Genomic DNA, 25,135 nt, shown 5'->3' with positions numbered 1-25,135 from the left:
TTGCTGATCATTCAGCAAAAAAACACGTGATCTCAAAGTCTCTTGCGTGTTCATTAAAGACTGTAAATGCTGTTGAGGAGATATCACAAGTTTTTCTCCTGCAGTAATAATTTTAAAATCAATATTCATTTCTTTGAATTTTTTAAAATACAACCCAAATGCTTTACAAAAAATCTTTGCAGACGAAAGGTAATGAGATAAACTTCCTTATTATATTTTGTTTCTAAAGGTTGTAAAAGTTTAGTGCACGAAGCGGCTCTAAGCAATCAAGTAAAACATCTGCATAATTTTCACATATAGAAAATAATAACCTGTAATTAATGTTACGACATTAGTGTGACGTTGTCTGCAACAGTGAAAGGAGCTCTATCGAAAGCAATACCTGAGGAAAGACAACTGAATCAAACGTAAAGGTATTTTTTTGTCTTTTCAATTCCTGAAGTTCGTAAATATACAAACGAACATCACAATAAGTATACTGATACTCAAAAACAAAACTTTATTCATTTCGATTTGTTGATTCGATTGTATAGATGCGCGAGTAACTGTGAAATGCAAAAGTTTTATAACACGAATGGTTCGAATTTGAGAGTATTGTTACATACTTTCAGATGCTTATTCTTCAATTTAGGGCACCTTAAGGGCAGTTTTAGTAAAAGGATTCCATTCCGTAATTTCAATCTAGAAATAGCTTTACTCGATTCCAACACCAACAGTTCTTCTCAGGACTGTATTTCTTTGATGATTGTAATCTAGAAGTTTTATCTTAAATAAGGATTGGAATAGAATACACGATGTGAATCTGGTCTTTCTAATCTGCAACTTGGCTTCAAATAACTGATTTCACTTTTGTGCTCGCTTTAGTAAACTTAAAAAGGAATAAATACAGCATGAGAAACTATGAAATTACAATAAGATCAAGTTAATGGTTAACTCTTTGAAATATCTATTTTTCAAAGTAACAGTACATTGAAAATATATTTAGAAGTTTCAAATTTGGCTTCAACTTTGTCGTTTGTTAAGAAATCTACTTGTTAAAGGCGTTAAGTTATTGCGTGTTACCTGACTAATCTATGCCATGCAAAATTATGTCTACTCAACAATGCATGACTAGTGAAAAAAGTTTCAAATGAAAGTTGTACTCGTTGCTAAAGTACTCCTACGCCGATGAATAAATATTATTCATTATTAGCAACAATGACGTAGTCTAGCCATCTTAATATATTTATTAATAGTTTTATGAGCAAAATTTATCAATAAACTACTTGTGAGATAAGTTCACATTCATCATTACTTGTGAATTTTTTTTATTATAAAGGCTCCTTCATAATTCATGAATAAAAGCATGTTATACTATTATTTCAAAGACAAAATATGGAGTTAGCAAAAAGAGAAGAAACAGAAATGGACATTCTAGACACAAGACGAAACCAATTTACTATAAGAAAGAAGCCATTTGAAGAGATGTTGTTGAGAGAGATACCAGGTATTTGATATTTCATTTTACAAGCAGACCTCGTTAGTTACTTATAGAGGTATTTTCAAAAATGAAATAAGTTTGCCAAGTAAAAGACCAAGCATGACGAAAATAATAGAAACTCATGGCATTAGACATTATTACTTTTGCTGCTAGCTTTGAAAGTCGACTATAATGTGTAATAGAGCGATAGTTTGGTTGGTCTTGTATGTTCAGGAATGATTACTGTACTTGATCAAAAACCATCTTAGTTGTCTTCATGTACTACATTTAGGAACAACAAGAACGAATGAGCCCATGCATGCTGTTCTTGAGAGTCAACTAGGCGATGATGAAAAGTTGGAAGGGGAACAAGTTGTGAGAAATAGAGCTTTAATTCATTATCTTGCCACATTAGCCAATTCCAACAACTTTGAAGACAAGTTTGATTATGACTTTGTTGAATCATTAATTATCAACGGTGCAGACATCAATAGCAAAGATAAATCAGGACAAACGGTTTTTCATGAGGTTGCTAGATCATGGAACATTGATGTTGCGAGATTTCTCATTAAACACGGTAGGTTTTCGAAAGTGTTCCTAAACCTAGTAATGAAATGGGTGTATATTGATAATTCTTACTATGGCTGAATTTGATTGTTATGTTTATTACAAATAGTATCATGAAAATAATAAGAGTTTTGTGTTTTATGTCACTAATGAATAATTATTTCATTGCAAGAGTTGCTAATTCAAGTTTGTCGGTGTTTTAATTTGTAAAAGCAATATTTGCAAGATGTTAAGTCCTCGTTCTCTGGGCACTTTTTTAGGTTTATTAAACAGCAGAAATATTGGGTAAGGAAACTTTTAAAAAAATTAGAAAAAACCCAGAACTTAGCTTAAGTTAAACAAGGTGAAAAACATAAACGTTAATTTAAACCTTAACATATGAGGAAAGGGTCTAATAAAAAGGCTTTTCTCCTAAAATAGTAGCAAACTCCAAAATTTCAGTGAAAAGTTATTTAAAATCGACGATATAGGAACGCTATACCACAGTATAGAAATATACAGTGGGGCCATATCGCTGTGCAACTGGCTGCTGTATATTTAATTGGTTTACTGGCTGCCGTTTGCCATATCGTCAATCCTATTGGTCACACAATGCAATTTACTGGCTGCCAATATGGTAATCACATGCGTAATAAGATATGCGTGGCACGAAAAAAATCAATGGAGTGGCCCTACTGTATGTTCTCTATACTGTGGTTAAACAAATGTGTAAATTAAGTTTCTTCCTTGTTTCAAACAACATGCATAAATAGGTGCAAACGTAAATCAACAAGATCAGTATGGTAGATCACCACTTCATGTTGCTGCTGCAGTAGATTATGCTGACATGGTGGAATTTCTTCTACAAAATGGAGCTCGCATTGATATCAAAACAACTGGAGAAGAACAAGAGGCAATTCATTTTGCAGCTAAGAATGACGCCATTAGCTCTCTACAAATGCTGTTAACATACGGAGGTAATATCGATGCCAGAGATAGCAAGAACAGAACACCATTACAGGTAAATATATATATATAATAATAAATATAAACTTTGTTTAGTTTTTTAAGATTTCCCTATTTCGTGTTGATGCCATGTTGAACAAAATAGCTTGCGGGTATAAAAATATATTTATATATTTCAAACAGGTTTCCGCTGAGATGAATCGTTCTAAAGCAGCAAAACTTTTGATTGCCAAAGGTGCTCCAGCGGGTGTCTACGATGAATTAGGAAATTCAGCATTGTCACTTCTTATTGAAAAGATTCCAGAAGTAGCTTTGAGCGCTTTAGACCAGTTTCACTCCGTGGATATGATTAACCGCAAAGAATTGTATTTTCTTAACTATTTGGAAGGGAACAAGTTAAGGAAAAAGAAAACGCCAGCTCGTACGCCACTTGAAATTGCTGTACAAAATGAAAGATTTGACATTGTTATGCATCCCGTCATGCAACGATTGGTTGGAGTTAAGTGGCAAATGTATGGAAAATTTGGGGCAGTATTTGACTTAACCATTAATCTTATTTACACAACACTCTGGACAGTACTTGCTATAACTTTGCCAATCAATGGACGAGATCTTTATCTGCCACTTGCTCAAAATTCCTGGAGATTAATCGTGGGAATCTTTCTCTTTTTGTTCACCATATTAGAGATTAGAAAGCAAGTCGTTAGTAAGTAAATTTTCAATCATCAAATTGTTAAAGACCCAATAGATTACAAAAAGTCATCTTGTAAAAATGTCAGTTACATAAATGCTTTTATTTATTTATCAGATACAATAAAGAGCCGACATGAATTAAAAAAATGGCGAGAATGGCGTGCTGATGAACTAGAACGAGATATGGCATATTGTCATCCTAGATGGCCGCAAGAGGACAATATCTAAAAGCTGAAATAAAGGCTGTGAGAAATCTCTCCCTCATTTCGGGTTCTGATTGGTGGATATATTTTGACTGGATAGCACTCGTCCTTATTCTTGCTACCATTGCATCCCACGTGACATTCTTTCACTACAGCAACGACTTAAGCAGAAAAATTCATCATCTCATATTAATACCACTGTTGTTGATACTTTGGTTGAGAATATGCAAGTATGCTAGACCATTTGAAGGTGCTGGACCTTTTGTCGTTATTTTTGGGAACGTATTCGGAGACATTTTGAAATGGGCTTTTCTAAACAGTATCATTCTCATTCCGTTTACTTGTGCGTTTTGGATAACATTCGGGGCGAATTCCAACAGCCCTGTTGAAAGTTATAAAACTGTGAGTCCATTATTGTACAATATGTTCTCAATGATGGTGGTAGGTGATCATGATTACAAGGACCTAGAGAGTGCTAATCCATTAATGGCAAGGCTGTTGTGTGGCTCATTCATTGGTACAGTTGCTATAGTAACAATAAACCTCCTTATTGCATTACTGAGTAATACATTCGAAAGATTGTACGAGAATGCAGTGGCCAATGCTGCAATGCAAAGAGCAAGAACAATTCTTCTTCTTCAGAAGTCATTGAGGAAAAAACAAAAAAAGAAATATTACGACTTTATTAAAAAGGACGGTAGTCCAGAAATAATTTTAAATACTACTGGCCGTTTATCATCAATGGACAGGGATGAACAAGTGACAATGGAAGAAGTTCAAAATGAGATGAAAAAATTGCTCGCTTACTTAGTGAAAAGCATGGAAAAAAGTTTGAAAAACAGGAAAAGAATTCTGACTTTGTCTTTTTGAAAATGGATTTAAATTCAATAAGAAGAATTCAAGAGGAGCTTACTGACGATGTAAAAACCATAAAACATACATTGCAAGAAATAATGGAGAATATGAACGAAATTAAAAAGACTAGCGATAAAACATTCAAAGTTTCTCAAACAACTGAATTTGACGAAAATACTACAAATATCAAAACAAAGAACAACAACGGCAATTATAACAAGGAAATCAACAATAATATTCATATTAACAAAAGGGAAGAAACAAAAGATGCATCAAACTTATCACAAAAGAGACTGAAGCAAAAGCGTCAGAAATCATCTGAAAGTGATTCCTCGGATCAATCTGATTTATCAAAAAATGAATCAACAAAAAATGAAGAAAAAGACAAGTCTTCTTTTTTTAAGTCAGGAACGAAAACGAATGAAAAAAGTCACAGTCGAAGAAAAAAAAGCTTATTTAATGAAAAACGGGAAGATGGAAATCATTCAAAATTCACAAATCATGCTCCAGATGGTCAAAATGAGGCGTTTGAGAGAGTGGAGCCAAATGATCCAAACAGCTCTTATTTATCTACATGGAACAGCTATATGCCTTGGCTAAATCAAACGGCTCCATCAAACAATCAGCAGGGAATGAATGTTTATAATCAGGTGCAGTCTTAGGTATTATTTTTTCACTAACAGTATAAAATAATAATAGAAAATATACGTATAAAAGCTAGAAGGTAACAAATAATAACCAAAATTTATTTGTTACTATCTACAACAAGTTATGTTGATATGATAAACAATTTTGAGAAAAGGTCCGTTTATTCACAAAATTCCTGGCGTTGAATCAAACAGAATTACTTGCATTTTATTAAGCTAATACTCTTTTCCTTTTATTCAAGATTATTTTTTGCATATTTCTCGCTACATTTTTTCACTATAATTGTACAAAAGTTAAACAAAATGAAGGAAATTGAATTCAGTAAAGAACCATAATTAATACCACAGGATTTGAAATGAAAACTAGAAATGACCCACTTTTTCAATGGACAAACATTAAATTTTTTTGTTTTGCAAATGTTATTTTAAGGATTATCAGGAAACAAATCGTCGAGACTGCACGCCTTCGGATAGAAATCATGAAAATGTGTACATCTACTTACCACAAAATCCTTCAATGCACCTTAATGTTCCTTATAAATCTCAGACAGAAACGAACCATCGGCATAGTATACCTTCGGATATAATCCATGAAAATGTGAACGTCTATTCAACCCAAAATTCTCCCACGAGCCCAAATGTTCCTTTTAAATCTCATGTTTATCAAGGGAGAAAGCGTCGGCATAGTGCGCCATCGAATGGTAATCATGAAAATGTTAGTATCTATCCTACACAAAATCTTCTAATGAACCCAAATTTTCTTCATACAATTCATGCTCATCAAGAAAGAAATAGTTGGCTTAAAACGACATCTGATAGAAATCGTGAAAATGTGAACGTTTACTCATCACAAAATCCTCCAATGAGCTCCAATGTTCCTCTTACATCCCCTTTTCTCCCAGCAAATATGAACGTCCAGCAGAAATCACAGCTGTACAAAGAAAATCACCATGATATTTGGTATCCATCAGTGCTAGAACAGCAAGGAAGATATGAAAATGAAACACAAAATCATGCCATACCAGAAATTCGTTCATCATCAAACGTTAGCCATTACAATGTTAAAATTTTAGATCAAAATTTAACGGGAAATGAGAACTATGGATTTCAATCTGATCACTTTCCCTATGAAGATGCAAAAATGCTCCAAGGAAAATCATTGCTTGACAATAACGGTAATAATGTTACAAGAAACATGGCACCCACCGAGCAAAACGTATCACCCGGACGTAATCCATATTTTAACACAATGTATCAACTGCAAGAAAATGAAAGAGTAAACAGTTTAGAATCAGAGAAAACTCACAATGACGACCAAGAGAGAGATCTGTCTTACTTAAATGTATCAAAAGCTTCTCGTAAAAATAACCAAGAGTATAAAGGTTTTAATCAAGCGTATTTCAACAAAGAAAAGTCAACAAAAAGCGTGCAAATAAACCCAAATCGTCCGTGGACGGTTGAAAAAATCAACGAACAATCTGGAACTATCACAGTTTCAATTCCAACTTCAGCTATGAAAAATAAAAATTATTACCACGAGAGAGATGTCACTGACTCAAATTTACCAAAAATTTTATTTGAAAACAGTCAAAAGTACAGTGATATAAATCAATTGGATTTCAACAAAAAAAGATCAATAAAAAACGTAAAAATAAACCCAAATGATCCATGGACCTTGGAAAAAATTGACGAACAAGCCGGAACTATTACAGTTGCAATTCCAACTTCAGCTATGACAGACAAAGATAAGCAACTTCTTAAAAAATCACAAAATGAAAATCACCCAGTAACACAAAAGTTTGATTCACAGAGTTCTTTAACTGATAAGAAAGAATCCAATCTAAAAAATAGTTCCGAGTTTCTATCACTGACAGATGGTCGTGCATGGTATACTAGATTTCGTTCAAATACTCCAATGGCTGCAGAAATACTGGAAAAAGTAATGTTCTTTGAAGAGAAAATTTATGAACGTCAAAACATACATTCTCCAAATGTTCAGTCAAGTGAATCATTGTCAAGAGAATCATCTATGGGAGCAACAGACTCAGAACGATCGTCTACATCAAATGATTTTATTGCATTATTGCCATCGAACAATAAGGAAAAGCTCCAACATAAGTATATCTGAGGTAGGCCTTTATTTATTTTGAAATATCAGCATGCAACAATGACCAGTTTTTTTCAAACAGTTGCGGCATAAAAAAGTAATTAAATTTTTATTTGTAGCACACGCTTTGTACAACTATCCTAAATTTTACTTTCGAATAAAATTTGCTTCTGTTTTGCTTTTTCAGAGACTTACAGAGAATGAAGCAAAAACTAAAGCAAAAGATGAGAAAAGAGTGGCAGAAGATTCAGAGTCCGTTTCCTCAAGACAATATCTGATAAATCATAATCGTCACGTGACTAAATAGCAACCTATACTTGATAATTGAACAAGACAAGAAACTAAGAACACAAAATTTCACCAGTGTATCACCATCAAATGTAGTGTGAGGTATGAGCATTTGTCAAGAAAATATTTATATGGTTAGAAATTTCATTAATATATAAGTAATAATTAAAATACTGATTCACATTTAAATAAATAACATTATAATTATGATGCAAGATATTTTTAGGAACTGGCTTTAAAGTTCACTAATAATAGAATACAAATGTTATGAAAAGTATTAATCAAGTTTGCACTGTTATTATAAACATAGTGGTTTAAAGGTTTACGATGACTAGAAAACTTTATCTTTTCCTGCAGCACTGCCAATAGTTTATTTAAAATGAATAAAAATTTTAGCAAACGTAAGGAGAAGAACAAATAATCTTTGCGAGAGAAAGACACTATATAACACTGGTGGGTACGTTACTGTAAGTAGGCATTATATGCAAAACGCAACTGGGTTGAAAACATTCTTGATGATATAGCTTCATGTGGTAAAAACACGACGAAGATATTCAAGATATACAATGCAAAAAAGAGGTATAATTTGGAGAAGCATATGATTTAATAATGAAGAAAAACCCACAGAAACAGGAAGAATCGTTTCACGGTCAACAAAATAAAGCGACCAAAACACATCTTTGCTATTATTTGAGTAACACTTTTGAATTTATTCTTGACACCCTGATTATGGCGTTTTGTAGCATTATATTGCCCTAATTCACAAACATCATTGACCAACAACATTGTGAACGACATCAAATGATATGCTGATGTGCAATAAAAAATTGGCCATTTACAATTCCTCAATTCTTAACGATATTTAGATTCACCAACACAGATCGTAGATTTAAAGACAAAAAAGCATTTTCTGAATCATTTTGGAAAGGTTTTCTTCTAACACAGGAACAAGTTGAAAAGCTTCAAAAAAACGTCTGTTATTCCTAGAGATTCATGAAATAGAATGAGCTATAATCGTAGCACAAAATAAATCATATACCACATAGTAGTAAATACAACTATAATTTTATCATAACAGTCGAGGACATGCTAACTGATCACAATTTTTTCCGTTTTAATAAGAAAACTTTTACACACACCTAACGGCATATATCAATGTGATACCTTAGAAGCAATCATGCAACACGACAGTGTCAAAACACGATTTACAATTTATATTATGGGAGTGGGATAATAGGTATATAACATATTCCCACGTACTCTCTATAATAAAATGACAGTTAATTCACGTCAATTCTGTGAAGATTTCTATTTACATTGACGATAAAGATTTCTTTGTAATAAAGCTTTTTATAAAACATCTTCCAGCTTACACTTAAAAACAAGTAATCTCGTAATGTCTGTTCATGAAACTCGGTGCTGTTGAGACACTGCAATATGTATTTTATGATGCAAAGCTAATATCTTTGAGATTTATTATTTTTACAGCATAACACATGAAAAGCTTCATTGAAGTGGTTCAGAAAGGTTCAAACTTTCATATAATTATACTTTGTTGCTTTTGGGTGTAGAACGTGAAAGCAGTCTTCACGTTTTGACATTCCTAGGATACATAATCCCAGTCATAACATAAGTAGTTATAATACGTTAAAAAATTTCTCATTTTTACATATTGGTTAATAAGAATAATGTATCCCTGTGTCCCATGACTAAAAAGGTCAACGTAACGTATGGTATTGAATAAATGTTTTTCAATTGCATCAATCAAGTTCAACAAATTTTCACTGTATATTATTGAGTAAAAGTTAATTTTCTCATACATTTTTCAAAAAAAGCAAGTGATTCGTTTTTCACACATTCATTTTAATTTGGACTCTTTGAAGTATTTCATGTGTAGTGAAGTAAAGTAATGATTTTTTAAAATTTACTCAATTCTTTGGTCTTTATTTCAAAAACAAACTGCTCAGTAAAAATTTCACATGCAACTGTTTGTCGTTCCACAAGTAGTTTTTAGTATTTCTTCATCGAATTTTAATAAGTCCTTTATTGTCTACCTAACACGTAAGCAACGTGCTATACAATAATCGCCATGTGAGACCCTTAAAGTTAAAAAATATTTATTTTGTCCTGCAGAGCTCCACGCTTAGTTTACAGAAGTATACAGATGTGATAACTTTAAAAAAATGACAAGACAATTATAAAGAGAAAATAATATTCCCTTTTCACATGGAAGTGTTAAAACGCGGAATGAAATAAAGATGATATATCAGTAGACAAACAGCTTTAACCTGCTCCAACTGTCTAAAATAGATTGTCAGTAGCCTCATTTGTTTACAACATCTTTTACGTCAGTTCTGTCATGGCTTTTATCTGTTTTTGAAAATATTTTAAGAACGAGGAAACAAATAATAAAATAAAAAGTATGAAAATCAGTTCTTTGAAACCCAGCATAATGTTGCTGATCATTCAGCAAAAAAACACGTGATCTCAAAGTCTCTTGCGTGTTCATTAAAGACTGTAAATGCTGTTGAGGAGATATCACAAGTTTTTCTCCTGCAGTAATAATGTTAAAATCAATATTCATTTCTTTGAATTTTTTAAAATACAACCCAAATGCTTTACAAAAAATCTTTGAAGACGAAAGGTAATGAGATAAACTTCCTTATTATATTTTGTTTCTAAAGGTTGTAAAAGTTTAGTGCACGAAGCGGCTCTAAGCAATCAAGTAAAACATCTGCATAATTTTCACATATAGAAAATAATAACCTGTAATTAATGTTACGACATTAGTGTGACGTTGTCTGCTACAGTGAAAGGAGCTCTATCGAAAGCAATACCTGAGGAAAGAGAACTGAATCAAACGTAAAGGTATTTTTTCTTTTCAATACCTGAAGTTCGTAAATATACAAACGAACATCACAATAAGTATACTGATACTCAAAAACAAAACTTTATTCACTTCCATTTGTTGATTCGATTGTATATATGCGTGAATAACTGTGAAATGCAAAAGTTTTATAAAACGAATGGTTCGAATTTGAGAGTATTGTTAAATACTTTCAGATGTTTATTCTTCAATTTAGGGCACCTTAAGGGCAGTCTTAGTAGAAGGTTTCCATTCCATAATTTCAATCCAGAAATAGCTTTACTCGATACCAACATCAACAGTTCTTCTCAGGACTGTATTTACTTTGATGATTGAAATCTAGAAGTTTTATCTTAAATAAGGATTGGAATAGAATACACGATGTGAATCTGGTCTTTCTAATCTCTAACTTGGCTTCAAATAACTGATTTAACTTTTGTGCTCACTTTAGTAAACTTAAAAAGGAATAAATACAGCATGAGAAAATATGAAATTGCAATAAGATCAAGTTAATGGTTAACTCTTTGAAATATCTATTTTTCAAAGTAACAGTAGATTGAAAATATATTTAGAAGTTTCAAATTTGGCTTCAACTTTGTCGTTTGTCGAGAAATCTACTTGTTAAAGGCGTTAAGTTGTTGCGTGTTACCTGACTAATCTATGCCATGCAAAATTATGTCTACTCAACAATGCACGACAAGTAAAAAAAGTTTCAAATGAAAGTTGTACTCGTTGCTAAAGTACTCCTACGTCGATGAATAAATATTATTCATTATTAGCAACAATGACGTAGTCTAGCCATCTTAATATATTTATTAATAGTTTTATGAGCAAAATTTATCAATAAACTAAGATAAGAATTTTGATAAGATAAGAGTTTTGTAAGATAAGTTCACATTCATCATTACTTGTGAATTTTTCTATTATAAAGGCTCCTTCATAATTCATGAATAAAAGCATGTTATACTATTATTTCAAAGACAAAATATGGAGTTAGCAAAAAGAGAAGAAACAGAAATGGACATTCTAGACCCAAGACGAAACCAATTTACCATAAGAAAGAAGCCATTTGAAGAGATGTTGTTGAGAGAGATACCAGGTATTTGATATTTCATTTTACAAGCAGACCTCGTTAGTTACTTATAGAGGTATTTTCAAAAATGAAATAAGTTTGCCAAGTGAAAGACCAAGCATGACGAAAATAATAGAAACCCATGGCATTCGACATTATTACTTTTGCTGTTAGCTTTGAAAGTCGACTATAATGTGTAATAGAGCGATAGTTTGGTTGGTCTTGTATATTCAGGAATGATTACTGTACTTGATCAAAAAACATCTTACTTGTCTTCATGTACTACATTTAGGAACAACAAGAACGAATGAGCCCATGCATGCTGTTCTTGAGAGTCAACTAGGCGATGATGAAAAGTTGGAAGGGGAACAAGTTGTGAGAAATAGAGCTTTAATTCATTATCTTGCCACATTAGCCAATTCCAACAACTTTGAAGACAAGTTTGATTATGACTTTGTTGAATCATTAATTATCAATGGTGCAGACGTCAATAGCAAAGATAAATCAGGACAAACGGTTTTTCATGAGGTTGCTAGATCATGGAACATCGATGTTGCAAGATTTCTCATTAAACATGGTAGGTTTTCAAAGGTGGTCATAAACCTAGTAATGAAATGGGTGTATATTGATAATTCTTACTGTGGCTGAATTTGATTGTTATGCTTATTACAAATAATATCATGAACATAAAAAGAGTTTTGTGTTTCTTTGTCACTAATGAATGAGTATTTCATTACAAGAGTTGCTAATTCAAGATTGTCGTTGTTTTAATTTGTAAAAGCAACATTTGCAAGATGTTAAGTCCTAAATCTCTGGGCACTTTTGTAGGTTTATTAAACAACACAAATATTGGGTAAGGAAACTTTTAAAAAAATTAAAAAAAACCCAGAACTTACATTAAATTAAACAAGGTGAAAAACATAAACGTTAATTTAAGCCTTAACATATGAGGAAAGGGTCTAACAAAAAGGCTTTTCTCCAAAAATAGTAGCAAACTCCAAAATTTCAGTGAAAAGTTATTTAAAATTGACGATAAAGGAACGCTATACCACAGTATAGAAATGTACAGTAGGGCCACTTAGCTGTGCAACTAGCTGCTGGATATTTAATTAGTTTACTGGCTGCCGCTTGCCATATCGTCAATCCTATTGGTCACACAATGCAATTTACTGGCTACCAATATGGTAATCACATGCGTAATAAGATATGCGTGGCACGAAAAAATTCAATGGAGTGGCTCTACTGTATGTTCTCTATACTGTGGTTATACAAATGTGTAAATTAAGTTTCTTCCTTGTTTCAAACAACTTGCATCAATAGGTGCAAACGTAAATCAACAAGATCAGTATGGTAGATCGCCACTTCATGTTGCTGCTGCAGTAGATTATGCTGATATGGTGGAATTTCTTCTACAAAACGGAGCTCGCATTGATATCAAAACAACTGGAGAAGAACAAGAGGCGATTCATTTTGCAGCTAAGAATGACGCCATTAACTCTCTACAAATGCTGTTAACATACGGAGGTAATATCGATGCCAGAGATAGCAAGAACAGAACACCATTACAGGTAAATATATATATATATAATAATAAATATAAACTTTGTTTAGTTTTTAAGATTTCCTATTTCGTGTTGATGCCATGTTGAACAAAATAGCTTGCGGGTATAAAAATATATTTATATATTTCAAACAGGTTTCCGCTGAGATGAATCGTTCTAAAGCAGCAAAACTTTTGATTGCCAAAGGTGCTCCAGCGGGTGTCTACGATGAATTAGGAAATTCAGCATTGTCACTTCTTATTGAAAAGATTCCAGAAGTGGCTTTGAGCGCTTTAGACCAGTTTCACTCCGTGGATATGATTAACCGCAAAGAATTTTATTTTCTTAACTATTTGGAAAAAAGCAAGTTAAGGGAAAAGAAAACGCCAGCTCGTACGCCACTTGAAATTGCTGTACAAAATGAAAGATTTGACATTGTTATGCATCCCGTCATGCAACGATTGGTTGGAGTTAAGTGGCAAATGTATGGAAAATTTGGGGCAGTATTTGACTTAACCATTAATCTTATTTACACAACACTCTGGACAGTACTTGCTATAACTTTGCCAATCAATGGACGAGATCTTTATCTGCCACTTGCTCAAAATTCCTGGAGATTAATCGTGGGAATCTTTCTCTTTTTGTTCACCATATTAGAGATTAGAAAGCAAGTCGTTAGTAAGTAAATTTTCAATCATCAAATTGTTAAAGACCCAATAGATTACAAAAAGTCATCTTGTAAAAATGTCAGTTACATAAATGCTTTTATTTATTTATAAGATACAATAAAGAGCCGACATGAATTAAAAAAATGGCGAGAATGGCGTGCTGATGAACTAGAACGAGATATGGCATATTGTCATCCTAGATGGCCGCAAGAAGCTCAATATCTAAAAGCTGAAATAAAGGCTGTAAGAAATCTCTCCTTCATTTCGGGTTCTGATTGGTGGATATATTTTGACTGGATAGCACTCGTCCTTATTCTTGCTACCATGGCATCCCACGTGACATTCTTTCACTACAGCAACGACTTAAGCAAAAAAATCCATCATATCATAATAATACTACTGTTGTTGATACTTTGGTTGAGAATATGCAAGTATGCTAGACCATTTGAAGGTGCTGGACCTTTTGTTGTTATTTTTGGGAACGTATTCGGAGACATTTTGAAATGGGCTTTTCTAAACAGTATCATTCTCATTCCGTTTACTTGTGCGTTTTGGATAACATTCGGGGCAAACTCCAACAGCCCTGTTGAAAGTTATCAAACTGTGAGTCCATTATTATACAATATGTTCTCAATGATGGTGGTAGGTGATCATGATTACAAGGACCTAGAGAGTGCTAATCCATTAATGGCAAGGCTGTTGTGTGGCTCATTCATTGGTACTGTTGCTATAGTAACAATAAACCTCCTTATTGCATTACTGAGTAATACATTCGAAAGATTGTACGAGAATGCAGTGGCCAATGCCGCAATGCAAAGAGCAAGAACAATTCTTCTTCTTCAGAAGTCATTGAGGAAAAAACATAAAAAGAAATATTACGACTTTATTAAAAAGGACGGTAGTCCAGAAATAATTTTAAATACTCTTGGCCGTTTATCATCAATGGACAGGGATGAAAAAGTGACAATGGAAGAAGTCCAAAATGAGATGAAAAAGATTGCTCGCTTACTTAGTGAAAATTTTGGAAAAAAGATTAAAAAACAAGAAAAGAATTCTGACTTTGTCTTTTTGAAAATGGATGTAAATTCAATCAGAAGCATTCAAGAGGAGCTTACTGACGATGTAAAAACCATTAAACATACATTGCAAGAAATAATGGAGAATATCAACGAAATAAAAAAGACTAGTGATGAAACATTCAATGTTTTTCAAACAACTGAATTTGACGAAAATACTACAAATATCAAGACAAAGAACAACAACGGCAATGATAACAAGGAAATCAACAATATTATTCTAAAAAACAATAGGGAAGAAACAAAAGATGCATCAAACTTATCACAAAAGAGACTGAAGCAAAAGCGTCAGAAATCATCCGAAAGTGATTCCTCGGATCAATCTGATTTATCAAAAAGTGAATCAACAAAAAAGGAAGAGAAAGACAAGTCTTCTTCTTCAAAGTCAGGAAAGAAAACCAATGAAAAAAGTCAAAGTCGAGGAAGAAAAAAAAGCTTCTTTAATGAAAAACAAGAAGACCAAAATCATTCAAAGCTCAAACATCATGCTCCAGATGGTCAAAATGAGGTGTTTGAGAGAGTGGAGCCAAATGATCCAAACAGCTCTTATTTATCTACATGGAACAGCTATATGCCCTGGCTAAATCAAGCAACTCCATCAAACAATCAGCAGAGAATGAATGTTTATAATCAGGTGAAGTCTTAGGTATTATTTTTTCACTAACAGTATAAAATATGATTCATAAAATTATAGAGTATAAATCATAAGAGTATAGGCATAAAAGTTAAAGGTAACAAATAATATGATTATTTGCTACCTTTTAGTTTTCATTCAAGATTAGTTTTTGCTTATCTCTTGCCACATTTTTTCACTCTAATTGTACGAAAGTTAAACAGAATAAAGAAATTAAACTCAGTAAATAGACATAAATAACACAACAGGATTTGAAGCCTAACGATAAATGACCCACATTTTCGTCTGACAAACATTAAATATTGCTTTGCAAATGTTATTTTAAGGATTTTCAGGAAACAAATCGTCGACATAGCACGCTCTCGGATAGAAATCATGAAAATGTGTACATCTATTCAACACAAAATCCTCCAATACACTCCAATGCTCCTTACATATCTCAGAGTCCACAAGAAACAAACTATCGGCATAGTATGCCTTCGGACAGAGACCATAAAAATGTGAAAGTCTATTCAACACAAAATTCTCCTACGAGCCCATATGTGCCTTATACATCTCATGTTCATCAAGAGGGAAATCGTCGGCATAATATGCCATCGAATGGAAATCCCGAAAATGTCACTATGTATCCAAAACAAAATCCTCCAATGAGCCTAAATTTTCTTCATACAAGTCGTGTTCATCAAGAAAGAAATAGTTGGCCTGCAACGTCATATGATAGAAATCGTGAAAATGTGAACGCTTACTCATCACAAAATCCTCCAATGAGCTCCAATGTTCCTCTTACATCTCCTTTTCTCCCAGCAAATATGAACGTCCAGCAGAAATCACAGCTGTACAAAGAAAATCACCATGATAGTTGGTATCCATCAGTGCTAGAACAGCAAGGAAGACATGAAAATGAAACACAAAATCATGTCATACCAAAAATTCGTTCTTCACCTATCATTAGCCAGCACAATGTGAACATTTTAGATGAAAATCTATTTGCGAATGAGAAGTATAGATTTCAATCTGATCACCATCTCTATTTCAACAAAAGAAATGAAGATGCAAAAATGCTCCAAGGAATATCATTGCTTGACAATAACGGTAATATTGTAACAAGACACATGGCACCCACCGAGCAAAACGTATCACCCGGACGCAATCCATATTTTAACACAATGTATCAACTGCAAGAAAATGAAAGAGTAAACAGTTTAGAATCAGAGAAAACTCACAATGACGACCAAGAGAGAGATCTGTCTTACTTAAATGTATCAAAAGCTTCTCGTAAAAATAACCAAGAGTATAAAGGTTTTAATCAAGCGTATTTCAACAAAGAAAAGTCAACAAAAACCGTGCAAATAAACCCAAATCGTCCGTGGACGGTTGAAAAAATCAACGAACAATCTGGAACTATCACAGTTTCAATTCCAACTTCAGCTACAACAGATAGAGATTATTACCACGAGAGAGATCTCATTGACACATATATACCAAAAACTTCAATTGAAAACAGTCAAAACGTCAAAGGTATAAATCAATTGCATTTCAACAAGGAAAAATCAATAAAAAACGTAAAAATAAACCCAAATGGTCCATGGACCTTGGAAAAAATCGACGAACAAGACGGAACTATTACTGTTTCAATTCCAACTTCAGTTATGACAGACAAAGATAAGAAACTTCTTAAAAAATCACAAAATAAAAATCACCCAGTAACACAAAAGATTGATTCTCAAAGTTCTTTAACTGATAAGAAAGAATCCAATCCAAAAAATAGTTCCGAATTTCTATCACTGACAGATGGTCGTGCATGGTATACTAGATTTCGTTCAAATACTCCAATGGCTGCAGAAATACTGGAAAAAGTAATGTTCTTTGAAGAGAAAATTTATGAACGTCAAAACATACATTCTCCAAATGTTCAGACAAGTGAATCATTATCAAGAGAATCATCTATGGGAGCAACAGACTCAGAACGATCGTCTAGATCAAATGATTTTATTGCATTATTGCCATCGAACAATAAGGTAAAGCTCCAACATAAATATATCTGAGGTAGGCCTTTATTTATTTTCAAATATCATCATGCAACAATGACCAATTTTTTTCAAACAGTTGCGGCATAAAAAAGTAATTAAATTTTTATTTGTAGCACACGCTTTGTACAACTATCTTAAATTTTGCTTTCAAATAAAATTTGCTCCTGTTTTGCTTTTCCAGAGACTTACAGAGAATGAAGCAAAAACTAAAGCAAAAGATGAGAAAAGAGTGGCAGTAGATTCAGAGTCCGTTTCCTCATCACAAAATCTGATAAATCATAACGGTCACGTGACTAAATAGCAACCTATACTTGATAATTTAACAAGACACGAAACGAAAAACACCAAATTTCACCAGTGTATCACCATCAAATGTAGTGTGAGGTATGAGCATTTGTCAAGAAAATATTTATATGGTTAGAAATTTCATTAATATATAAGTAATAATTAAAATACTGATTCACATTTAAATAAATAACATTATAATTATGATACAAGATATTTTTAGGAACTGGGCTGTAAATCTGGGTAATAGTAGAATACAAATGTTATAGAAAGTATTAATCAAGTTTGCACTGTTATTATAAACATAGTGGTTTAAAGGTTTACGATGACTAGAAAACTTTATCTTTTCCTGCAGCACTGCCAATAGTTTATTTAAAATGAATAAAAATTTTAGCAAACGTAAAAAGAAGAACAAATAATCTTTGCGAGAAAAAGACACTATATAACACTGGTGGGTACGTTACTGTAAGTAGGCATTATATGCAAAACGCAACTGGGTTGAAAAAATTTCTTGATGATATAGCTTCACAATTCTCTTTTTTTCATTTGGTAAAAACACGACGTAGATATTCAAGATATACAATGCAAAAAAACAGAGGCATAATTTGGAGAAGCATATGATTTGATAATGAAGAAAAACCCACAGAAACAGGAAGAACCGTTTCATGGTCGACAAAATAACGCAACCCAAACACATCTTTGCTATTATTTGAGTAACACTTTAGCATTATCTTGACCTAATTCACAAATATCATTCACCAACATTATGAACCACACCAAATGATATGCTGATGTGCAGTAAAAAAATTGCCGTTTACAAAACTTTTACGTTCAAATAAAAGACGAGGCAACATAAAGTATAAATGTCGAAAAAATACAAGCTCCATTACATAAAGCTGTCAGCAGATCATTTATCCTCCAGAAGCTAAACAAATTTTAAGAAGCATTTGCGATCAATAAAGAAGTCGCAATCAATGGAAAAGTTCAAAAAAAGATTTGTATTGAAAAAAGTGTTTGCTTAATTGGTACAATTTTAGTCGTGTTTACATTTTTCTGCACAAAAAAAAGTTGAACTGAGACGAGATTTAAATTCTGATTAGCAAATCACCCGAATATACATAAAAAATTTTTTGGGCATGCTCAGATATGAACCCAGAGGGGGGCGGGGAACAGCCTGTTAATGGCTTTACAAAATTTATATCCGATTTCCATGATTCTTTTGACGAAGCATTGTGAAAGGAAAATCCTCAAGTCTTAACAATATTTAGATTCACCAACACAGATCGTAGATTTAAAGACAAAAAAGCATTTTCTGAATCATTTTGTCGAAGATGTTCGTCTAATACGGGAACAAGTTGAAAAGCTTCAAAAAAACGTCTGTTATTCCTAGAAAATCATGAAATAGAATGAGCAATAATTGTCGCTGATAAAACATATCTGAGACACAAACATAAAAATGAATTCATACTTAATCTTTGAAAGTCTTTGCAAAATAATGCTAAGCTTCTCAAGAATTTTCAATTCAAGTTCCTTTTCATTAAGTAAGTTGGAAAGCACGTTAAAAACTACACTAGTACTGCAGCATTCAAGAAAATCATCGACCACAACTGAAAAGAAAGTTATAGTGTATTTTAGCAAAAACACAATTTTAATGCAACTATTTAAAATAGACCATTAGTTATATGAATGGCGTCAGTTAAGAAAAGAGATGTGGTTAACCTTGGTAAATTAGTACAGGCCTGAGGGATATAACTAGCTACGTATGTTTTGTTTATCATAAATGATAAAACTATATAACATTCATGGACTTTCATGCATCTTATGTGCTACAAGTAAAACAATTTAAAAATTTTAGTTGATTAGCTTAAGTTGTTAGTTACTACAGTTTATACATTATTGCTCAATGAGAAATATACATAATACGTTCATTTTACGCATCAAAGCCCAAATACTGACTTACTAAAGAAAAAACAGCTTCGAGTTTCATTTAAAACAACAAACGCATGGCAAATAATTGAATCAAATGACACATGCCGGGAATAACTTATGTTTAATGCCCATTTTAGACAATTTTCTTTTAAATTCAACCTGAATCCATCGACATTTGTAACATGACGTCAACAGCAAACTCCAGCAAAACCTTCGAAAAAATAAGTTATTCTAAAGAGATTCCAGCAAGAGTCATGATTTCATGTGAGACTTTCAAATGTGAGATTTTTCATTGTATTTGCAAATTTCGTAATCAGAAATCAAAGATTAAGATATCTCTAAGGTTTAGCATTTCAAGCAAGACAGGTTTTATATGATTTGAGCAAAGCTGGATGAATCATTTAAAGAACACTTACCTTGTTTTTCGGTTTCATAAATAGTAAAATAACCTGAAGTCCATTGTCATCAAGAAACAGTCGTTTACCCTTTGGACATTAAAATGTTTTTTAAATATTACGAAGTGCTCAAAACAAGAAAGTTGAAAAGGTTTTGTTCAATACCAGACCTGTTCCTCTCGGAGATCACACTTCAAAATATCAAAAGTATGAGATAGATAATCAGCTGAAAAGAAAATAATTCTAACTAAAATTTTAGAATTAATTATATTAAGACTTAAGAGCAACCTTGTGTTAGAGTTTTCAGTATTATCAATGCAGACAGCATGCGTTCCTCCAGGTTAGAACTATGTATATAGATCTGAGCTTTGTTTCTACGTTTTTTCGTCTCAGTACGGTTATCTGCCAGCTTTGTTATCTAAAATTACATAAAATGTTAAAATTAAGTTCAAATTATCCAATGAGCTACCAACTTATTCCAAAAGGTTCCTTTGGCATGAATTATTCACAGTGGAAGAATTTTTATTATTCAGGTTTTTGATTGGCTAATAGCCACGTGCAACGTCGTTATTGAAACAAAACACAATGGATGAAATAAGTAATGTTTGCAAAACTCAAATAATGTTAGTGTGTTATAAAATACCTCAGGTTTGTATAATTCCTCTCCAATTCTTCGCAGAGTGGATAATAGCAAAGGTTTCTAGAAAGTAAAAACCGCGCTTCTAAAGTACTGTTCAACTAATTTGTGCAATTGCTTACGAGACTAACAATTTTTACCTGTGTTCCTTGTGGTGAGTTTTCCATGTAGAAAATGACTGAATAAATAAATTTCAAGAGAGGATGAACACAGTTCGGATTGACAGCAGGAAGATATGATAGTAAATCCGCCAATGGTGGTAAAATCTAAACATCAGAAGAAAAATCATATTTTTTGCAATAAGTAATATATAATCATCTAATACATGGTCCTGCCATACAGTATATTGTTCTGCCATACAGTATACCATCCAGTCGCGATATGGCCTTCCAACCAGTGGAATAAAAATTACTATTTGCTGTTTATATTACCTTAAAACATTTACCATAGACTGCTTCATTTGGCGTTTCTAGTTCTGACGTTAGTTTGCGAGCGTCAAGTTGAAAATCAGAAATCCATATGAAGAGACATGACAACACATCAAGAATTCCTGAGACACTCAACTACATATCAAAAAGATGCAGAATGAGATATATTATTAAATTGACAAACTTGCTGGAAAACTTCGGATTCAAGGATAATGCAAAGTTTAAAAAAACACGTCTTTTCACTAGTAATTTGAATCAACCATAAAATGTTTCATAAATTTATTTCATTCCTCCATTAACTGCCGTTTTATTTTGATTCATGCATCATGAAGTCTAAATAACCAGTTCCCATGCACTAAAAATGAAATTAGTGAATAAAAAAATACGTGCAGACAAGGGGTAAAATAATTTGTAAAATAGAGCTGTGTCGTGGTGACAAATTTAAAATTATTTGCTCTTTTTAAGACAATAATTTGTATCAACACATTGTGATGCTCACATCACATCGTCTCGATATTGTACAAAAAATTGGTTGAAACAAACTTGAAACATCTTGTTGACAAGTTAGCATTGAGATAGCATTAAGACAAGTTTACACCTTTGTTACAGGGTTGTTCCTAGTTGTATGCTTTTTACTTTGGTGTACATTTTAGTACATCGGTGCACATTGGTGTACATTTGAGTATATTGGTGCACATTGGGGTACAATGATAGAATAGAAAGTTACATCATTAAATTAATCATTGACATTACCTTGGAAGAACTTGACATTCTTAAAAAGGTATCTAAAAACATAAGGAAATAGACATGAACACTTGCTTATGCTATTTCATCCATCATCAAAACGAAAGACAAACTCGCTAAAAACATGTCATACCATTGTTATTTTTCTCTGTCAATAAAACCTTTCCATCTGCCATTTTGTCAGATTTGGCTTCCTTCTGTTTCTTTGCTTCATATTCATTCTTGCGCTGAGTAAAAAATATTATAAAATAAAAGGTATCGGCCGTATTGCTTGACATATATAACGATGAAAATTTCATGATCTAATCTTGAATTCTCAAAATGTATTTTTTTTCTTGGAATAAAAATCAGTCATAAAATAGTGGAAATGTTCATGATGTTTTACGTCACGTGGAAGGAATGAATCATGGAATAAGATGACCATAATTCTCAAAGTGCCTTTCTTAAGTTATCGTAAGCATCACCATGTTACAAAGTTTTATTACATAACAATATAGCCTAACCATACTTTACTATCATAATGAATAAAAACAGGACGAGTTCGTACCACAAGATTGTTAAGTCTTTGTTGTAAACTCAATGTCTGACTTTCAAGAAATCTGTTCTGATCTTTTACTTTCACAAACTGCAAAGAAAAAGAAAGATTCTGGAGATGACCTATTCATTACCACAAAACTCCTTTCAAATTTTAATACGTACAGTAGCTACTTATAGTATGGAAATAAACTTAGCGTTTTATGAGCTTTCTGATGACCTTACTTCTTTTCGTAGCTCTTCGTGAGTCGATCTAATGGTATTAAATGAATCGCGAAGGCGATTTGCCTCTTTAGATTTCTCTTGTATGACTTTCTGGAGTTGAATAATTTGATCTTGATATTCCTAAAATAAAAACGAGCTTTTAGACAAAGGTATGAATCAATATATTTTAAAGTCATCACGTAAATACTTCATTGATGATACTGCATTGAGCTTGAAGTTCTTTTTCAAATCTTTCATTAAGAATCAAGTCTTGCTGTGTTGAACTATCTTCATGATCCTTTAAAATAGCTTCTCGTTCACATAACTCTTTTTCCCACAACTGTAGTTGATGTGTTTCGTTCTGAGGAAAATTGTGATAAGAAAGAAATGAAATTTTCAACAAACAACAAGATGATCAATGCCTTAAAAAGAAAAGTTTTCTTAGGTAGTTGGCTGTTTTATACTTCTATGAAAGTTGAACATATAAATTGAAATATGGCCATCAAAAATAGTAAACCTTGATTGATATAATGAAAAAATGCAAAAAGTTAAAGCTACTCTAATGCCAACAAGAACCAGATATTTTAACAGGTGTTATTGAACTAATTTACATGAAACCTCAAATCGGCTTTAAAGCTGCTTCATAAATATGATTGCATTGTCATGTGTGTATAAACACTACAGGACAATTTGAAGCCATGATTGCATCAATCTGCAGTTAGAGGTAGTAAGCTATGAATCATAGAACAGATGAGTAGACAAAAAAAAAAAGAAGAAAAGAAGTAAAATGAAATGTTGTGACAGTAATGGAACAATATAATCTGTTGGTATAGCCATGTTTTGTGAAAAAAATATGGGTAAAGCAGGGTTAAATATGGGTAAAGCAGGGTTTGGAATCCTGAGTCTGTTAGTAGAAAGTGAATAAGAGGTTAAGAGGGGGGAAAGAGAGGTTATTAATAAGAGGCTTAGCGAAAAGGGTTTGAGAAGACAAGATGCATTGGATAGCAAGATTAGAAGGAGGATCATGATCACCAACTCACATCCAGAGAAAAAATGGTGTTGAAAAAAAACGACAGAAAAAAGCTTTATGTCCTGGCCAACTTTAACATGATCTCCTGACTAACTTTAACATGATCTCCTGACTTGTAGGGTAAATATTATTTTGAGATGAATAACACCAACATTCATAATTTTCTCAATTTAAGCTTACTTACTTGTCACAAATTACATAAGATTGGTTTGGATACAATGTACATTACGTACCTTTAACCTTTGGCTTATAACTCGTAACTCTTGGTAAACTTTATGTAGCTCACTTTTGCCAAACATTTTCTGTTTGTAAAAATAAAAACAAGTTAGTAAATACTTTATCTGTACATCATCTGAAAATGCAACAACTTACATTAGAATTTTTATCTTTTTGTGAGCTCAAGAGCATACTATTTATGAATGACGGAGATTCTACACAAGTTTCATGTGATAGGTTTTCCACTTAAAAATAAAAATAAAAGTAAATTGTACACATCAAAGTTATGCTTGTATTACTTATATTTTTTCAAAATGATACAAAAACCATTAACTTCAATCAGAGTCATTAAGTGAGTGTAGCTTGATATATTTAGTGAGTTTGCATTGATTTGTATGATCTTTTACTCTTAATTTACTAAAACAATTTCAGAAAGGATATTCTATTGGGATGGCATTAGGTTCATAAATACACTTTTCAATGTAGTATACGAGACACTCTTATTTATAGAGGAGGAAAATCTCGATGGTCAATTTAATAATTTTAAAAATAATTCATAATTTACCATTCCTGGAAGAGCTAGCATGTCTATTGTGGTTGACTTTGTCAGGGATGTCAGCATAAAATTTAAAATATGCCTGCAATAAACGTAGAGAGAAAAAAGCAGAAAATTATTTATAAATATACCGTCACAAGGGAACATATTATTATTAACAACTGATTACATGTTCATATTCCGGTTGCTCTTCGTTTCTGTTATCAGAGCTATGCATTTAAATTCTTTTTTATATGAATCTTGACTGAATCAATCGTGAAAATAAACTGTTGAAAGCAAACATTTTCAGTAAATAGTCGATTTGAAATTTGAAATACATCTCGCCAGTTGCTAACGCGACCAGGCACTGAGGTCAATGCTATGCTACCAGGCCAGTCAGCTTACATTCTCATACTATGACCACAACTATGAAAGGTGGAATAGGAGCTAGCAACATTACACCGATAAAACTCCAACAAACTTTGCAGATGCATTGGTAAAAATAACATTGCATTGATTGTGAATCAACTGATTCAAATCCATTTGA

At 32.5% G+C, this 25,135-nt stretch overlaps 4 protein-coding genes and 1 long non-coding RNA gene across 5 annotated transcripts; 4 read left to right on the top strand and 1 right to left on the bottom strand.

The window, feature by feature from the left end:
- The first annotated feature begins 1,374 nt into the window (after positions 1-1,374).
- On the top strand, positions 1,375-3,892 carry LOC124445192 (alpha-latrocrustotoxin-Lt1a-like). Its single transcript, XM_046995900.1, has 5 exons — positions 1,375-1,486; positions 1,752-2,036; positions 2,779-3,026; positions 3,155-3,677; positions 3,780-3,892. The coding sequence occupies exons 1-5, from the start codon at positions 1,375-1,377 to the stop codon at positions 3,890-3,892; spliced, it is 1,281 nt and encodes a 426-aa protein (XP_046851856.1).
- Positions 3,893-4,645: 753 nt separating this feature from the next.
- Positions 4,646-8,169, top strand: LOC124446592 (GATA zinc finger domain-containing protein 14-like). Its single transcript, XM_046997431.1, has 3 exons — positions 4,646-5,372; positions 5,800-7,498; positions 7,664-8,169. Exons 1-2 carry the CDS (start codon positions 4,740-4,742, stop codon positions 7,495-7,497), a joined length of 2,331 nt encoding a protein of 776 aa, XP_046853387.1. The 5' UTR covers positions 4,646-4,739; the 3' UTR covers position 7,498; positions 7,664-8,169.
- A 3,848-nt stretch (positions 8,170-12,017) lies between these two features.
- On the top strand, positions 12,018-14,777 carry LOC124445191 (alpha-latrocrustotoxin-Lt1a-like). Its single transcript, XM_046995898.1, has 5 exons — positions 12,018-12,279; positions 13,023-13,270; positions 13,399-13,921; positions 14,024-14,278; positions 14,755-14,777. Exons 1-5 carry the CDS (start codon positions 12,018-12,020, stop codon positions 14,775-14,777), a joined length of 1,311 nt encoding a protein of 436 aa, XP_046851854.1.
- A 2,565-nt stretch (positions 14,778-17,342) lies between these two features.
- LOC124446601 lies at positions 17,343-18,342 on the top strand. The gene is made up of 2 exons (XR_006948488.1): positions 17,343-17,639; positions 17,833-18,342. It is a non-coding gene; the product is annotated as an uncharacterized LOC124446601 (long non-coding RNA).
- Positions 18,343-18,911: 569 nt separating this feature from the next.
- On the bottom strand, positions 18,912-25,026 carry LOC124446595 (coiled-coil domain-containing protein 138-like). The gene is made up of 18 exons (XM_046997435.1): positions 24,779-25,026; positions 24,619-24,691; positions 24,210-24,298; positions 24,071-24,139; positions 23,016-23,168; positions 22,829-22,948; positions 22,617-22,694; positions 22,203-22,296; positions 22,079-22,110; positions 21,329-21,460; positions 21,038-21,163; positions 20,904-20,960; positions 20,549-20,678; positions 20,431-20,486; positions 20,282-20,350; positions 20,025-20,076; positions 19,405-19,543; positions 18,912-19,322 (listed from the first exon to the last, which is right to left on the bottom strand). Exons 1-18 carry the CDS (start codon positions 24,824-24,826, stop codon positions 19,184-19,186), a joined length of 1,656 nt encoding a protein of 551 aa, XP_046853391.1. The 5' UTR covers positions 24,827-25,026; the 3' UTR covers positions 18,912-19,183.
- Positions 25,027-25,135: the final 109 nt, after the last annotated feature.

The sequence above is a fragment of the Xenia sp. Carnegie-2017 genome, unplaced genomic scaffold (assembly GCF_021976095.1).
Source record: "Xenia sp. Carnegie-2017 unplaced genomic scaffold, XeniaSp_v1 HiC_scaffold_22, whole genome shotgun sequence".
Lineage (NCBI taxonomy): Eukaryota > Metazoa > Cnidaria > Anthozoa > Malacalcyonacea > Xeniidae > Xenia > Xenia sp. Carnegie-2017.
This window is presented reverse-complemented; position numbering and strand designations above follow the sequence as displayed.

Excerpts from the sequence above, each read along its gene's own strand:
- LOC124445192 (XM_046995900.1), top strand. The coding sequence starts at position 1,375 with ATGGAGTTAGCAAAAAGAGAAGAAACAGAAATGGACATTCTAGACACA. Across the intron at positions 2,037-2,778 it reads GAGATTTCTCATTAAACACG|GTGCAAACGTAAATCAACAA; the intron begins GTAGGTTTTCGA and ends ATGCATAAATAG. Across the intron at positions 3,678-3,779 it reads GATTAGAAAGCAAGTCGTTA|ATACAATAAAGAGCCGACAT; the intron begins GTAAGTAAATTT and ends TTTATTTATCAG.
- LOC124446592 (XM_046997431.1), top strand. The coding sequence starts at position 4,740 with ATGGATTTAAATTCAATAAGAAGAATTCAAGAGGAGCTTACTGACGAT. Across the intron at positions 5,373-5,799 it reads GAATGAATGTTTATAATCAG|GATTATCAGGAAACAAATCG; the intron begins GTGCAGTCTTAG and ends TGTTATTTTAAG.
- LOC124445191 (XM_046995898.1), top strand. The coding sequence starts at position 12,018 with ATGCATGCTGTTCTTGAGAGTCAACTAGGCGATGATGAAAAGTTGGAA. Across the intron at positions 13,271-13,398 it reads AGAACAGAACACCATTACAG|GTTTCCGCTGAGATGAATCG; the intron begins GTAAATATATAT and ends TATTTCAAACAG. Across the intron at positions 14,279-14,754 it reads TCACTACAGCAACGACTTAA|AAGTCATTGAGGAAAAAACA; the intron begins GCAAAAAAATCC and ends CTTCTTCTTCAG.
- LOC124446595 (XM_046997435.1), bottom strand. The coding sequence starts at position 24,826 with ATGCATAGCTCTGATAACAGAAACGAAGAGCAACCGGAATATGAACAT. Across the intron at positions 23,169-24,070 it reads TTATAAGCCAAAGGTTAAAG|AACGAAACACATCAACTACA; the intron begins GTACGTAATGTA and ends AATTTTCCTCAG. Across the intron at positions 22,111-22,202 it reads GACAGAGAAAAATAACAATG|ATACCTTTTTAAGAATGTCA; the intron begins GTATGACATGTT and ends TTATGTTTTTAG.